Source organism: Melanerpes formicivorus, unplaced genomic scaffold, assembly GCF_026170545.1.
Source record: "Melanerpes formicivorus ecotype bairdi unplaced genomic scaffold, bMelFor1.0.p_v2 SCAF_2, whole genome shotgun sequence".
In the NCBI taxonomy this organism is placed as follows: Eukaryota; Metazoa; Chordata; class Aves; order Piciformes; family Picidae; genus Melanerpes; species Melanerpes formicivorus.
Genome location: NW_027142354.1, coordinates 58,899,374 through 58,916,493, shown reverse-complemented (window position 1 = coordinate 58,916,493; position 17,120 = coordinate 58,899,374). Strand labels below are relative to the sequence as shown.

The window sequence follows — 17,120 nt, the reverse complement described above, 5'->3', positions numbered from 1 at the left end:
AAATTGTAAAATTGACTTTTCACCTCGTCTGCGGCAGCAAATCTGTCGCTTTTCTTCCCGCTTTCGGAGGCCGGGGGGCAAACGGCCGGGGGGGCTGGGGGCTGCGTGTGTGTTTGGGGAGCTGAAAAGTGCAACGGGAGGCGACACCGCACCGCCCCCCCCGCTTCAGCCCCGACCCTCAAAAGGGGAAAGCGGAGAGTCGGGGGTTGCGCGCTAGCGGCAAGGCGCGCCCGGGGCCGCGGGCAACCCGCGGAAGTTGAGCAGGGTATCGGCGGGCGCGTAAGCGCAGTCCTCGGAGGTGGCCGGGCTGCTGGGGCCGGAGGCGGAGGCGCAGAGCGAAGGGGCGGAGGGGGAAGCGGAGGACAACCAGGAGCCGGCGTCGCTGCCGGGGCTGGGGGGGGGAACGGCGGCGGTGGCCCCGCGGAAGGAGGGGGGCGGCGGGAGGCACTGCTCGGCCAGGCGGAGGGTCTCGGAGAGGGCCCAGATGTAGTTGTAAGCGAAGCGCAGGGTCTCGATCTTGGTGAGCTTGGTGTCGTCGGGGAAGGTGGGCAGGACGCTGCGGAGCTCGTCCAGCGCCGCGTTCAGGTGGTGCATGCGGTTCCGCTCCCGGTCGTTGGCTTTCACCCGCCGGCTGCGTTTCAGCGTGTGGAGAAGAGCTTCGGTGCGCGCCCGCGCACGGCCGCGCCTCCGCCTCCGCTCCCGCGGAGCGCCGGGCGGGTCCGCAGCAGCGCTGCTGGCCGCCTCCGCCGGCATCCTGCGGGAAGAGCAGACCAGACTGCCGTCAGCCAGGGGCTGGGGAGGGAAAATCAGGTGGGGAGGGAAGGGGAAGGTGTGAAGCGGGCGGGGAAGGGGTGGGAGGAGAGAGGGAAATAATGATAACTAAGGATGGGTGGAAAAATAATAACGGTTACTGATGGAAAAAATATCGAACGGGGGTCAATTCTAATAACTTGGGACAGAATAGTAACTGGGGGGCGGGGGGGGGGGGGTGTCTGTGTGAAGAGTTACTAAGGGAAGTAAAGAAGAATAACTAAGGGTGGGTGAAGAATAAGGGATGAGTGGAAAACAATAAATAAGGGAGAAGAGAAAATTATAATAACTAAGGGAAAGATGAAAAAAATAACCAAGGGGGGAAGGAAAAAAAATAATAACTGAGGAAGAGGGGAAATAATAACTAATCGGGGAGAAATAATAATAACTAATGGAGAGGAGAAAATGATCATAACTAAAGGGGAAAATAACAATAACTGGGAGGAGGGGGAAGTAGTAATAACGACAGGTGGAAAACATTGATGGCTAGTGGGAGGAAAATAATAATAAGGGGAAAATAATAACTACGGCTGGAAAGTAACAGTAACTAAAGGGGAGGGGGGAAAATAGTCACCGTGGGAGGAAAATAATGATGGCTAGGGTAGGGGGAAAAGAATAATAACTAAACGGGAGGGAAATAGTAATAACTAAGGGGGGAGGGCGGGAGGGGGTGTGGGAGTGCTTGGCACAGCAGCAGGTGCCGGCGTGCCCCCATACTCACATGGCAAGTCACTCCCAGGGATGCAGTTAAGCGATGCAAAAAGAAAAGGCAAAGCAAAGCTTGGTGCTGCCAGGGGAGGTGGAATGGGAAAACACAAAAAAAAAAAAAGAAAAGAAAAGTGGGGAAAGGGAAAAAAAAAACAAGAGAGAGAGAAGAAGTGGGGGAAAAGAGAAAGGGAACAAGGAAAAAAAAAAAAAAAGGCAAAGAAAGATGTTGAAAGAAAAAAAAAGAGAGAGGGAAAAAACTAAATGAGGGGAAAAAATCCCTGGAAAGCAGCGGGGAAAGGCGGGGCGGGGGGACACGCGTCCGCTCTTGTCTTTGAAGTGCTGCGGGCTGCGATCCGCTCGTGTGAGCCGCGGCTTTGGCACACGACGGCGCCGGGGCCGTACTTATAGCGGCGGGCGGACAATGGCCCCGTGGCCGCCCCGCGGGGCCGCGCCTCGGCGGCAGGTCGGCCCCGTGCGCCTCGCCCTCCGGAGCGTGCCCGCAATTACCGCGGGCAGCCGCGCATCTGCCGCGGCCCCGGGGGACGGGGGGGAGGAGGGAGGGAGGTGGCTGGACAAAGCGGGGTGTGTGTGGGGGGGTTGAAATGGTGGTGGGGGCGGGTTGAGAGGGAGCGGTGGGTCTTTGCAGTGGGCAGAGACAGCTGGGGGGGTGGTGGGGGGTGGTGGGGTGTTCGTTGCACCTTGCGAGTTTTCTAAAGAGGGAAGTGAGAAAACCTCCAGTCAGATCAGGCCTTTCCCCTCCTTAGGATACTTAGGCGTGCTTTGGGGGCCGGCGGCTTCGCTTTGGAAAGGTTTTTGGGAGTGTTAAAGTTAAAAATTCCGAGTTACATCTATCTTGTCAGCTTCAGTGGTTGCGAATGTATAGCTACAACAACTCTTTGTCCTTGGATAAAGCCCGAGGACGCTGCTGGTTTGGTTGTAAAGTCCGTGGTGCCGCTGCTAATCCCCGCTAAGCACCCAGGTATCACTGCTGAACGCTTGGGGAAGCCACAGTTCGGTAAGTAGCTGAAAGGTTCCCTGGTCCTGACATCTGGCCTCAGTGGTGCAAGGAAGCCCCATTGTCAGCACTCAGGTACCTGCCTCTCTGGGAGGTTTTCAGTTTCACCATCCATCAACAGCCAGTTTTAGACTTCCGTGCCCACACTGCCCTGCATTTGCAGGATTTCTCCTCATATTAGGTGTAGATTCACTCCCCCGGTGTGATTTTCTCCAGTGATTCACAGGGACGGTTGACAGAGTTATTGTCTTCGTCAGTTTTAGTTCAGAGAATCATAGAACTGTTTCAGTTGGAAAAGACCTCTAAGGTCACTGAATCCAGCCATCAACTACCACCACCACGGCCATCAAACCGTGTCCTGAGGTGCCATGGCCACGCATTTCTTGAGCACCTCCGGGGATGGTGACTCCACCACCTCCCTGGCCAGCCTGTCCTAGTGCCTAAGCACTCTTGCTGGAAACAAATTTTTCCTGACATCCAACCCACCCCCCCCCCGGCATCCATCCTTTACTTCAACCTGAGACAAGAGTTTGCTGTCAGGGTTGTTCCTCCTGCTTTCCACCCTCCTCACTCTGACATGCTCCACACCACCAGCAAACTGCCAGAAAACAAACTTCTTGGTGCCAAAAAGATCCCCCCCAAGAAGTGAGCAATCCAGCAAGCCCTGGGTGATGAATATTAACGAGCCTCAAACTTTCCCCATGGCCGAGCTTGCAGGATCTGCTCTTTAACATCTTTATCTGCCTGCAGCCCTCGGATGTGCAACAGGACCACGGAAGGGCAGGAGGTGAGGCTTGGCTGTTTGGTGGCAGGGATTGAGCCCTCTCAATCACCAGACCTGCAATCAGGCTGATGTGTTTAGGGTCTCTGCATGCATAAATGACTCTCTGCACTAAGTAGCTCCACTCATGTCCTTAAGTGGTGGCACGATCTGTGGGCAGGCAAAGGCTGGCGGTGGAGTTCGCAGAGCGAGCCAGGAGAGGGTCAGGAGGGACCAAACCGTAAAGCATATGGCAAAAAGTGTTGGACTTTTGTTAAGGTGCACTTCGCATTTACTGATATAAACTCTGGGTGTTGTCTGCTGCACTTTTGCTGTCCTTTGTTTAGGTGTTCCGGAGCAGTCAATAGTTTATTCATTACAACGTTTATGATTCCCCGGAGTTTGGCAGGCTTTGGCACAACCCATCACCGTCTGCAGGTCTGCAGTGAAAGGCCATTATTCATTAGTCCTTATCCATCACTTGCAGTTTGTCGTTTGTTCCTCTCTTGTTTTTAGGAGTTTGTGCTCCAATCCAGGAGGGGAGAGAGCACCATGTGTCTCCGTGATCAGTCACAGCCCCTGAATAGCCCGAGCTGAAGAGAAGGCTTCACAAACAAGCCACAGGCTGAAATTTGTTTGCATAATCTATTCACTGCGCACTTATGAATAACGAAAGCATTCACAGAACCAGAATTGTTTCAGGAAGCCCTCACAAACAGAAAGAAGTGCTAAATATCGGGGATAATTTATTCCCAATGAATAATTCAACCCCTTCTATGGCGGGCACTCCACTAATTTTGCAGAGAAATTATGCACCCTGCGCCGAGAAGAGCTCCCACACCTTATGGGCTGCTCCTCTGGAACTCAGCTGCTGAAATCTCATCGAGTTTTCTGGCACTGGGAAACAAGAAGAAGAAAAAACAAAAGATCCCCAAACGAAACAGGACCTTTGATTGCAAAGAACACCGAGTGTGTTCCCCTATGGGCACAGGCTGAGAGAGCTGGGGCTGTTCAGCCTGGAGAAGAGGAGGCTCCAGGGAGACCTTAGAGCAGCCTTCCAGTACCTGAGTGGGGCTACAGGAGAGCTGGGCAGGGACCTTTGACAAGGGCTGGGAGTGATAAGATGAGAGGGAATGGATCGAAGCTGGAGGAGGGCAGGTTTAGACTGCAGGTTAGGAAGAAATTCTTTCCAGGGAGGCTGGTGAGACACTGGCACAGGTTGCCCAGGGAGGCTGTGGGTACACCTTCCCCAGAGGTGTTCGTGGACCTATGGCCTGACTTTTAGCCTTTGATATTGGCTCCTTCACCTTGATGGCAGTTCAGCTAGGCTCAGATGTCCTCAAGGACGTGAGTTCCATATTTTGAGCTCTAAGGAACTTTACCATAAATGCTTTAATTTACCCTTGAGAAACTTATTAGAGCTTAAAAAAAAGAGAGAGAAAGAAGAAAAAAGATTCAAAAGGCATTTCTGATTCCATAAAAGCAGGCCTGGATCAGCCCGTCCTTTGCTGGCTGGGGTGGCCAACTGCTCCCTCAAAGGCAGAGCAAGCTGTCGTGAGTGTGTTCACACCTCTTTGCACATTCGTCACTCGGTGAGGCCATGAGCATGGAGCCTGCTCCTCAGCCCTGGTGCTGAGATGTGTGTTGAGTCTTGCTCATGGATGGACTCCAGAAGAAGAAACAATTAATGCACATGGAGGAAAGGCTGCAGGAGAAAAGGCAGCACGAGGCTGGCAGTGGTTGAAGTGAGGTCAGTGCTGCTCTCTGCATCGTTTCCAGAGGAAATGGGTGGAACTGCTCCCACAGCTGGAAGATGCTAGAGAAGTGGGAGGTACTTCATGGCTTTTGAAGGCTGAGGTGCACTTCAGTCACAAGTCACCAAAATCTGTGTTTGGCCACATTGGCACACGAGGACTTAAAGCGGTGTTGGGATGAATGTCAAAACAACACAGCACAGCAGCCAGGAGAGTGCTGCTTCCTTGCTCCCTCACCTTTGGAATGCGTGGCCAGAGCGAGAGGGCAGAGCTGCCCGTGGAAGGTGCTTCAACCCATCTGGAGAGACAACAGGGCAGGTGGCAAAGCCATCACCCCGGGAGCAGAGAGCTCACTCCAGTGCCTTGCAGCAGTAATGTGAGGATGATGCTCTCTCACCCTGGCCATGCCCAGGGTAATGCAGCAGGGAGAGACAGGAGTTGGCTTCATGGGGCAGCTGTGTCCCCATGCATGCAGAGCGTGATGGCTGCTTGCCCAGCTTGGGCTGGGGACAGATGTGGAGAGAGAGCTGCAAGTGCAGGGATGAAGATGTGGTGCTGTGGACAAGAGTCAGCTCCTGGCCCGAGGTTACTGGAGGCTTCAGGGGTTCATGCCTTGGCTGCTGGGTAATGAAAGCCCAATATTTGGAAGGGATCTCAGCCTGCATGGAGGCAGTGTTAACCCCTTCTGGAGCTGGCTCTCCTGCTGGGGAAACACCTCAAGGGCTTCCTCTAGAAAGGATTTGGCCTCAACTCCCCCCTGTCTGTGGACGCTGCGGAGGCCTGGGCTGCTTAACAGGGAGGAGAGCGTGGGGCCATAGCAAGGAGGGTCCCTGGGTACCAGGGGGGTCCTGCTGTGGAGGGCTCAAATCCACTCTGGAATCCTGCACAAGTGCCTGGCAGCCACGGGCAGGGCTCAGCCCCTCCCCAGGGCCCTGCAGGAGAGCAGGAATGTTTCATGTTCAGGTTTTCAGTCTGTGAGGTAACATTTCCCTGCTTTTTGGAAGGTGGCAGAGATATGGGGGGGGGGTGGGGGGGGGGGGAGGGTGGGGAGAGGGGGGGGATGACACACACACGAGTAGGTAAAGGATTGTCCCCCCGCAAGCACAAACGCATTTTGTTTGTCGTAATTAAAACGTTTTAATGAGACAACCATAAAATCAACCATTAATTATTTCTTTTTCCCGTGCGCTCCTGCTTCCTTTGGAGCCAGGTCTATTTAGAAATAGTTTAGAGAGGAGCCTGCAGTTTTATTCTTTCTCTGGCATTATACACGGGAGTGGAGAAGTCATTTATAAATAATTACACAATGTTTTGGGTCTTTGGGTTTGTATAATATATCAAAGCGATTAGTACCCGCATTGTTCCATTGTGAAGGGGCTTTTTCCCTTCCTTTCAGTTTCTCCTGCCTTGTCTTCCAGCTAAACCTTTTCTTTTCTTCCTTTTTCTTTTCTTTTTTTTCCTTTTTTTTTTTTTTTTTGGGGTGAAATCCTTTGTCTTCCTCATTCTTTTAGCTTGTTACAGTGCAGGGACATTCTTCTTATTCAAACACTCACAGCGTGAGCAAAGAGAGCTACTTCTGTCGCATCGGAAAGTTTTACCATAACTTTCTGGCGTTTTCTTTTCTTCCAGCTTTCCCAGAGCACGGATAGGGCAATGAAGAATTATAACATACATCAATTATTGGTGCTCACGGTGGATTATGCTCCTGAATTCAAGGGGAGATAAAGAGGAAGGGGCGGGGGAAAGGGAGAGGGGGGAAAAAAAAAAGGCATCTCCACTTTCTGCCGCGGTGTTTTTTTTTCTTTCCCGAGGCACATGAGAGAGGACCGGGCACAGATTATTTATAACAGCCTTCTGAGCATCAATTATCTTTGACTCCTACAACCACTTCCTTGTCCCACTGGTTTTATGGCCAGGAGGAGTCGGTTTTGTGTGTGGCAGCCGCGGCATTTAACTTGTTTCTTTTATGAGGAGCCCAAACAATGCATCTTCAGGCCAAACAATCTATCTCCCCGCATAATAGCCCGAATGTCACTCAAGCACTCCGGGCTGGGAAATATATGGGCATGGTAAAGGGCCACGGGAAGAAAGCGCGGGGATGGAGGGGTCCTCGTGCAGGTCTTGTCTCTCCCCATTTCGGGTCCCCCCGGGTTGGACCCGGTGCAGGATGCAGGTGCCCAAGGATGCATCCAGCTGCCCGAGGTTTCAGCAGCTCTAATCCCGGTGATCCAAGGGAACAGACCAAACCCTCCTTGTGCAGCCACGTTGCTGGGACACGCTCCCTGCCTGGCCCTTCCCCAGCCTCCCAGCTACCACATTAACTGGGAAAAATGAGATTAGGATGTCACCTCCGAGAAACGAGCCCTTCCCCCCCCGCACTTTATTGTGTGAGAGATTTTTCTTCCCTTTCTTCTCCCCCCCCCCCCCCAGCTCCCTCCACCTCGTCCCGCCCACAATTCCTCCTCTTTTGTTGATTTGCACTTTGCTAATTGAAGCTAGAACGTTTCTCCTAAAAGAAAGGGACAAAATTCATTGACCAGCCCGCAGATGACCCCCCCCCCCAACAATGTCCAAAAGCCAGCAGCTTAGCTGCATGCTGAGATGCTCAGGTTTTCTTTCAGACCCTCTGTAGCCATAACGCTGCCTAGGAGTGGCTCTTGATTGTATTTCCTTTTAACTGCAAGGAAGAGAAGCTGAGGGAATTGCAGCACCCTAACCGTGGGTTGAAATTGAGCTGTGAGGAGAGAGGGCTCTGGGAGTGTGCCCCCCCCTCCCCCCGCTCTAGGCACGGAGCCTTGTGGCCAGCGGAAGATGCTGCAGGACCACCGGCAGCCCGCGGGTCCCCACTGCCCCGCCGCGGGGGCCCGGGGGATTTGCTGCCATTTGCATAGCAGGTGTTGAGTCCTGGGCCATTATTCCTTAAGGGACTTTTAATACGGGATAAATTACTGGGAATTAGGAGGAGGCAGGCGACCAGAAAAGCGCTGGTGGAGGCCTCTCCTGGCTGTGTCAGAGGAAACAGAGAGAACGGCCAAAGCAAAGCAGAAACCCCCAAACGCTGCAGCTCCTGGCCCAGCTCAGGCAATTCGGGGTGCAGCTCTTCCCCACTTCTGCCAAAATTCAGGTTTAAACCCAGCAGTGTGGCAGTTCCAGAGGCAGTAATACTGGCCCCAGGATCTTTGAGCCAGTGGGTCTGGTAGGGGAGTTTAAAATGTTAATCCCTGGTATAATCCCTTCCCTGGCATTGTATGGACAAGGGTTGCACCCTCAAGAGAATTCCCTGCTTCCTTCCCTGGGGTTTAGGGTGGGAGGGCAAGGCTGGGGAGCAAGCCCCACACTGATGTGCATGCACAAACACACGTGTGAACATGTGCACACCTGTGTGTGCCCACCACACACACACGGACACACACGAGCCCACAGCCATGTGCTCACACCTCTGCGTGCTCAGGTCAAGTCACAGGCAGCTCCTGTGTGAAGCAGTGCTGCTGGCCCAGCAATGCCTCATCTGTCCCAGGAAAGGCAGTGGCAGCATCCAGAGGAAGAATCAGAGCACTGTTTGGGTTGGAAAAGGCCTCTGAGAGCAGTGAGTCCAACCAGAACCCAACACCACCACGGTGCTCAATATCCACAGACCCAAAGTGCCATATTCCCAGGGTTGTTGGAACGCCTCCAGGGATGGTGTGAAGGCTGTTCCAATCCTGACCACTCTTGCAGGAAAGAAAGCTTTCCTAATGTCCAGCTGAGCTCTTGTTTTGGCCCTCTGCAAAGGGAGATCAGTATGAACCCCCCCAGAGGAGGCTGCACGTTGTGTGTGTGGAAACAGAGCCCGTCTCTAAGAGAAGATTTTACCCGTGGGGAAGAGGCTGACATCTCCTGGACAGGACCCTGTCCACCCAAACCATTCCATGGTCCTATAGCTCCTTAACTAACAATCAAAGCATGAGAATTCACCCCCAAAGAGGTATGAGAGCTGGGCAGGGACCTGCTGGTGCTTGCGGGAGCTCCAGCACCCAGCCAAGGAGACAACCCCAGCCCGGGGACACTCTGGGTTGGGCACCTGTGTCTCCATGCCCAGGGCTGCATCCTTTGGGGTGCAGGTCCTGCTGCCCTGGCCATGAGAGGGCCGAGGGTGACACCCCAAGGCGCAGTGCTGCAAACTCGCCTGCATCTCCCTGGGCTCCAGGAAGCCTCCTGCGAGTGAGGTTTAATTAGCCAAGCAGAAGCTGCCCCGGTGAGATGAAACTCCTGTGCTCTCCTTGGGCCTCTGCTGTCATTGTATTGCTCTCACTGGATTGGTAAAACAAACAAAGAAACAAGCAAAACGTTGTTGTTACCTCAGCAAACCTGTTACATGTCCCTGAGCACAGTTACAGAGATCTCTGAGGGAGCTAAAGTGACCCCCAGAGCTCGTCCTGGCTGAGGGTTGGTGCTCAGGGCTCTGTTCCAGCTGTGGTGGGTGCTGAGATTTGGACAAGCAGTGCTGGGAGGCAGGCAGGGCAGGCTGGGCAAACAAATGGGTTTTGCAGTCCAGCTGCCAAACAGTGAAACTGGGCAGGGTGGAAGGAGGAAGAGGTTTAGTTTGGCTCCAGTGGAACATGATTTGTTTATTACCTCAGTGTTATGTGTGGAATATGTCTTTTAACATCCCCATTCTTCAGACCAGAGGTGTGAACACCTCAAATCGCAGCCTGCATCACTCCACTTCTAGTGCCAACAGCTGCAGTGAAGGTGAGGGACTCTGTGCTGCTCTGCACCCCACTGCCAGCTCACTGTCACCTCTTCCAGCAGCCCTGCACAGTAGTGCCTGTGGGTGTCAAGGGAAGACTCCAGGCATGGTGTCACACCGCAGGTGTAACAGCCCAGGCAGCACAGGGGCCTCTGTTACTGGGTTTGCTGGGACCAGCACCTAACTGGGCAGAGAGGGAAGGAGGACTTCTGCAGGAAGGCACTGCAGGTGCTGTGCACAGGTCCCTGGGTGCACAGGTAAGCCTGGCCCACACTCAGGCAGCAAGAACGGTTGTCAAGGTCTATATTAACCCTTGTCTTTGCTGAGCATATTCCTGCCAGGGTAGCCTCCAGTTTTAGGTCTGCTGATATATATTTCAGGATGGATTGAAGGTGGAGAATCCTCAGTAAACACCAAACAGCAGCTCTAGCAGTCAGGGAATTAGAGCAGCACGGTTCAGGGGAGGTGGATGTTGTCCTAGGTGACTTCCTTTTGTCCATGGTGCTGCAGGTCCCTCCACAGCAACCAGCTCCTCTGCAAGGAGTGTTTGCCTGAAGGAGGGGAAACAGGTTTGGCTGATGCAGTCCTGCTGAGCCTCTGCTGTGGGGATGCTGCTTTCTTTTCCAGTTGGAGCATGGATCACGTTGCAATCAATTCTGCATACTTGACAAACAGGCAAGTCAGTGCCATTGCTTATGATTAAGCAAATGCCCTCATTATTCTTCACAGGCTCCTTGTTTTCACCCCTCCTGGATAACCCCAAAGTGTTGGGTTTCCTTTTGGCTCATGTTTAATGCACTGCAGATCTGCAGCCTGTTTCCATTCAGGCCAGTGGGAGTTAGGGATAATTTCTCTGGAGTCAGGGCAGCCACACTTGTCCAGAGCAGCAGCTGGAGTTAGGCAGGGCTCTGAGCTCCTTCTCCCACGGTGCAAGCAGAGGAGGGGATCTGATGGGGCTGCAAAATCTCCCAGAAACAGCATCACTTGTCCTGCCAGCCTTCTGTAGATAGAAATGGTGCTGGCACAAAGATTCTTCCTTTATTTTCTTTATTCCCCCCAAACAAACGTAGTACGGCTTTGGTTTTTCACAGCTTGCAGTGTTTGGTGTTATTTATCTTCATCAACCTGCTAATGACTCCCAGACCTCTGCCTCAGACATCCCACGCCAGGTGCTGGCAATCCAGCTCTTGATCTGCCAGCTCCACCCACAGAAGCCGGGGGAAATAAAGCACCCAACAGGTTCTCTCCGTTTGTAAGTGAGGGAAGCAGCCACAAGGTGTCAACCTCTGCTCAGCTGCGGCTCGGATCCAGCTCTGCCTCGCCGCTGGCAGCCGGGACGGGCTCCTCTGCGCGGAAGCTCTGCTGGAAAACTCAGTACCTGCTTCAGGTAAGAGGGGGCAACCCCCCCAGAGTATAGCGAGTTAATTGTTGTACCAGTCGGCCTTATTGTTGCTCTTTGCTTTTGTTTGATTTCCCTTGTGGCTTTCCCCGGGTTCACCTTTCTCATCACTGTGTGTAGGAAGGGCAGTGAGAGCTGCTACAGAGTGTTACCCACTCAGCTTGGACCTTGTCTTTTATGAGGGGAAAGAGCTCCCGGTTCTGTTAGGGGTGTGTGTGTGCATGTGTCTGAGCACTGAGTCACTGCAGCCCTCGAGATCCTCCACTAGCTGCTGGAGCTGTGCACCCAGTGCCCCCCTCCCGTGGGTTGCAGCATGCTGTAATTACCCTCACAGCAGAGCACCTGGCACGCAGTCAACTATTTGGGTTCTCATGATGCAGCCAGCACAGAACTGAGACTCTAGGAAAACAGGAAGGAGGTTGTTTATTTTCCATGGAAAACCACTTCTCCCAGCTTGTGTTTTGGCTCCAGGCTTCAGAGCTTGCTGCTTCCCAGCTTCTATCAGTGACTTCTATGATAAATGCAAGCAATGACCCCTCTTGAATGTGTGCAGGGGGGGCTGAGGTGGGCCCCTGCTGTGCTTGTTCTGTGGTCTGTGCCAAGCACCTGAGGTCAGATGAGGCTGCTCAGAGCAGTAGTGCTGATGATTGTCTTCCATTCTGGGCACTGTGCTGGGTTTGTCTTCTCCATCCCTTCCTTTCTTCTCCTGAGCTTGGAAGGATGCTTCCCAGTTGTGATAAACCTGAGAAGTCCTCTTTATCTCTTAGGGTTGCCATTGTCCCTTTCCAGGTCATCATTTCCAGGCACTGTTATCCAGAATGTTGTTCTGAACAGTTGAGATGTTGGGGTTTTAGCTGCTGGGCAGCACCAGACCTCCTCTGCTTCCTCAGAGGTGCTCCCTGTGGGGATGCAGCCTGTGGTGGTTCTGCTCTCAGCCTGTGCTGTAATTTGCTTATCAAGGTCAATGGCTTTCTGCAAAAGACCACCCCAAGTGCCCTCAGCTTCACAAGTGGTCCTAAGGGTTTCCTGCTCTTTTGTCCCATTGCTTCCCAGAGCTGGAGCAGCCTGGGCTGAACAGAACATCTGTAGTGGTTCCTGGGCAGGTGGCATTGTTCAGAGCCAGGTGTGATGATTTGATCATGATTTCCCTAGCAGAACTGCTGTAGTTGTTGCAAGGAGATGGAGAGAATGCCCTGCCAGTCACTTACAGCTGGAGTTTGAGAGGTAGCACTTGGCAAACTGGTTCTTGCTGGGAAGAAGTGGCACTTAATTAGGAATCACAGGCCCAAGGAGGGGGCTGAGGAGCTCTGGGCTGGTTTGTTTTTCCGAGTGTGTTTGCAGAAGTGGTGAGTCTTCCAGACTTAGAAAGGAAGCTGAAGCAAACCCCAAGGAAAAATGCAAATGGTGCAATTACGAAGGCAGTAGAAAGGGAGAAGTATTTTAACGCAGCACAATGGAATGGGCAATAATGAGGCAAAGATGCCGAGGGATGAAAACAAAAGACATTTCTTCCAGGGATAGAAAATTGCCAAAGCTCACTGGGAGGAGGGGGGAATGAAATAAATAAAGCAAGCCTCTTGTAGCATTTCCTTTCCTTTAATAAGCTGCTTTTTCTGGGAGCCCTGAGTGTTCAGATGTAGCACACACAGTGCCTAGTAACCCAACAAAGCTTCGCTTGGTGGCTCTGCAGAAAGGTTTTCTTTTCCTAGCAGGTCTCGAACCACCAAGAGACAGAGATCACTTGCCTCAGAATCCTTAATTAAACACAACAAAGAAGGGCAATTAGAGCTGTGTTTTGCTTCTGTCATCCAGCAGCTCCTGCAGGCCTCAGCCCCCTTTTCTTGCTCCGAGATTTATGATGGGAATAAATCATAATTATTCCTCCAATTATCAGCCTTGAGCCAACACCAGCAGGATTGCTTCCTCCTTTCTTGGGGCTTGTTCTGAAACCCATCCAAGAGGAACTCACTGGCCTCTGTTGTTGTGCGGCAAGGAAAACAGCAACATGGGCATGGTGATTTTCCCAGGCCTTGGCTGCCTGCCTCCCTGTCACTTCATGTCATGTCATCCCTCCCTCTCGGGGCCTGAGTGCCTGCCTGCAGCAGAGCAGCTTCTGTTGGGCTGGATGCCCTCCATGTGTGTCATCAGAGTGGTCTCTGCCCAGAGAACTGATGGTGTGAGCAGGCGAGAGATGAGAGGGATAAAACCTAAGAGGATCTGAGTGCTTCAGGGATTGGTACAGGAGCAGAGGGGCAGCCTGTCACTAGGTGTTCAGAGCAGAGGGGCTCATGCATGCTACAGCTCTGCAAAGCTGTTCCTCCAGGGACATTGGCTTTGGTTTGATGGCTTGATGAAGTTCTGCTTGTGCCTGGCAAGAGGAAGCAGGTTCTGCTCTCCAGGCACTGAAGGTTATACAATGCACAAGTGATACTTATGGATGGATCTGTTGCTAGACATTGAGTGGTCCAGGACAGGACCCAAAGGCAGCACCCAGACAATGGTAGCTGCAGGGGTGCTGCAGGTCCTGGGCTTGTTGGAGAGCTGGTGGCAGGAGGGAGAACCAGTAGGCAAGAAAGCCACACGGCTTGGTGTGTTGGGCAGGAGCTCCTGATGGTTCAAGAAGTGTTTGGGGTGAGAGGTTTAGCAATCAGCCTTGCCAGGGTGGGACTGCAATGCAGGTTATGGTGCTGGGGTGATGGACATGGGAGCAGCCAAGTGTCCTCTTTGCCCTTAGCATCCATGGGATCGTGGCTGTAACCTTCCAAGAAGGTTTCCCAAACTGCTGCATGCTCTTTGTTTTGGAGGGCCTTGGGGGTGGTGGTGTTTCCATGCCCGGGGAAGCAAATGCAGCAGCCGAAACGCTTCTGGCGGTGCCGGGGAAGAGAATCCCGGTGTCGGCAGTGCAACAGGCAGGCTCCGAGGGGATTTATGACCCAGACGGCTGTGGAGGCGTCCCCAGGCTGTGGGAGAAGCCTTTTGGTTGCCGCTAGATGTCCTTTCAGCCCTGCTTTCCCTCGCTGTAGCCAACAGGGCTGGGATTCGCTGGCCGTAGCCCAAGAGCTGTTGGACACCAGAGCCCTGCCAGGCTGATGAGGTCAGGGAACGGGGCTGAGCCCTGGGCTGATGGGACCTGCCAGACATCCTTCTGATCTCCCACACCTCTGTCCCGTGCAGTGCTGTCTAAAGGCTGCTTGGGAAGGCACCTGGAACCCAACTTCTGGATCTGTGCTGAGTATTTCATGCCTCTGGTATGGACTGAGCACAGCAGCCCAGGCAGGGCCACTCAGCAGGGGAGGTGATGGTCCAAAGAGGCAAACTCGGGGGGATAAAAGGATTACAACTCTACCTCAGTTTGACATGAGAGAGAGGGCTGGTGACCAGGGGGTGGCCTGACTGTTGTGCAGGTTTTTAGCTTGCTTTTGTGAAACAGTAGCCCAAAGACCTTTGAGGGCATGCTCTGTGGGGATGAGGGGCAGCCTTCCAGAGCTGCCTGGGGGCAGCAAGCCCAGAGCAGTGTGGGGGGATTTCCCTGGGTGCCCAGAATGCAGCAGGCTTCTGGAAGATGTGTATCAATGCCTGCAAGCATCTGGAGCTCTGTGCTTGCAGACACAGCTGCTGCTCCTCAGGCAGTGGCAACCCCAGGTGCTGCTCTGGGCTGGGTTATGTCAGGTAGAGGAACCTGAGGAAATCTGCTCTGGGAGACTCTGCCAGAAACATGGCCTTGTAACCAGCACACCTGGCTGCCTCTTCTGGAGCCAAAGCCCAAACTCCTTATCCCAGAACCAAACCCAGCTTGCTGCTTTCCAAAGGTGCTGAGCAACTCTGAACCAGTGAAGGCTTCAAATGCTGTGCACACCTGGGTTTAGATGCCTCAGTTTGGGAAGAAAAACACCAAAGAAGGGACTGCTTCACTTGCCCTCACAGGAAATGTTTTGGAGAGTGCAAGCTCTCCCTGGGCTTGTATAAAAATCTGATGTCAGGTTGCCTGGGAGCCCCCTGGCTGTGGCTCTCAGTGGGGTGGTGAGGCCTGGGCTGGTGGCTTTGTGCTCACACACTCTGTGAGTGTGGATCCAGAAGGGACCCAGCTCTGATGTTTAATTATCTCAGAGCATTTGTGTTGCTGCAACACTGCCCTCACCTTCCCACCCAGGGCTGGGACCTGTGCAAGCCTCTGGATCTCTCTGGCTTTACCACTGAGCCCCAAGTTTGCTGCCTGGTGAAACCTTGTTGGTGTGGGGCCAGCTCTCCTGCCGCAGGGATGTGGTCAGGAAGGGTCCCCGTGTGTGCAGCCCTCTGATGTGGCCTCCTGCCTTGATTTAGGGCCCGGGGGGGGGGGGGGGGGGGGGGGGGGCTGGGGCACAGCAGGCAGCTGGAGCTGCCAAGAGCACTGTGCTGTCTTGTGCAGACCACCAGGCAGCTATCACTTCTTAATAAACTTCTTGGCTGTGGCTGCCCCAGCCTATATATGAGGAAGTGAAAGGCAAGTGGTGAAAGGATCTGTATAAGGTTACTAATCCCACCTAGCACTCTGGCTGCAGAGGCAAGGCAGGGCTCCCTGCTATTGTGTCCCTTCACTGCAGCTGCTTGGGTCACCCTCAGGCTTTTATTAAGCTAAAACCTGATAGTGCTGGCTTCAAATGGGTGCAGCCTGTGGATGCCCAAGGGGGAGAGATGGGGTGGCCATGAAAGCCTTGTGAGAAGGGCTTGGTGCTCTGAGTGCTCCTGGACACAGGGTGCTGGGGAGCAGCTTTCTAGAATCACAGAAAGGATTCTCTTTATTGGGGGAGGAGGAACTCTAAGGTCATTGTGTCCAACCACTTAGCAGGTTAGATGTGGGAAAGCAGTTGCCAGCTGTCCTCCTTGGAGGCTCTGTGAGGGCTTTACATCCTTGCAATGCAGCACTGGGGCTTGAGGAAAGGAGCTGTGGTGTCTGCTGCTGGCTTGCCCTGCAAATGCTGAAGCTCTTGAACAGGGAAATGGGTACCTGGTGAGCAGTTGGAGCCGGCTGGGTTGTGCTCAGATCATACTTAACAGCTCAGTTCTTCAATCTGAAAGCACAGATGTGTGAGCTGTGTGTTGGGGAGGTTGACTAAATGCTCTCCTGTGCCTTTGCAACCTGCTGGGGAAAACAAAAGCAAGCCTTAAGGCTGATGCTGAGCCTGGGTGGAGGCCATCCCTACCTGTGGATATTTCCATGCTTTGGTGAAGGTCTTTGGTCTGAAGCCCAGAGGTTGATTTGTGTGGCAGTTGCTTTCTGTCACACTCTGTCCTTTTACAGCTGCAGTATTGAGGTGGCAAGGGAATGCTCCTCCTGAGTCTGAGAACCTAAACTGCCTGGAGGTGGACTTTACCAGGCTTGGGGAAACCAGCTCCAAGTCCCAGCGTTGCCTCTTCATGGTTCAGTTGGCAGTGCAGATTTTGGGCTAGAGAATACACGTCCTAGAATGGCCAAGGTTGGGAAAGACCTCTGAGCTCACCAAGTCCAACCATCAACCCAGCACTCCCATGCACTCTGAACCATGTCCCAAAGTGCCATGTCTACACACTCCTGGAACACCTCCAGGGATGGAGACTCCACCACCTCCCAGGGCAGCCTGTTCTAGTGCCTGACCACCCAGAGTCTTCCTCATACCCAGCCTAAACCTCCCCTGGCACATCTTGAGGCCAAAGAGTTCTTTTCCTAGCAAGTGGGGGGTGTGTGTGTGAAGATTGTAGTTGGTTTCCTCTGCTCCCAGCTGTTGCTGTTTTGGCCTGGCAGATGAGCCCAGAGCTGAGAGTGATTTGCAGAGGCTGTACCCTGTGAGGTGCCACTCACCCAGCACTGCCTTTGGGCACTGGAGAGCTGTGCACAGCATCATTCCCTGTGGAGCCTTAACCAGCTCTTGTGCAACCACATCAGTGCTCTTCCAGGAAACACACTGCCCAGGAGTCATTAAATCAGCACA

At 53.3% G+C, this 17,120-nt stretch overlaps 1 protein-coding gene across 1 annotated transcript; it reads right to left on the bottom strand.

Annotated features, from left to right (window-relative positions):
• Positions 1-213: 213 nt before the first annotated feature.
• Positions 214-1,539, bottom strand: NEUROG1 (neurogenin 1). The gene is made up of 2 exons (XM_068148342.1): positions 1,532-1,539; positions 214-754 (listed from the first exon to the last, which is right to left on the bottom strand). Coding segments are annotated over exons 1-2 (543 nt in total). The 5' UTR covers positions 1,534-1,539.
• Between the last annotated feature and the right edge of the window lie 15,581 nt (positions 1,540-17,120).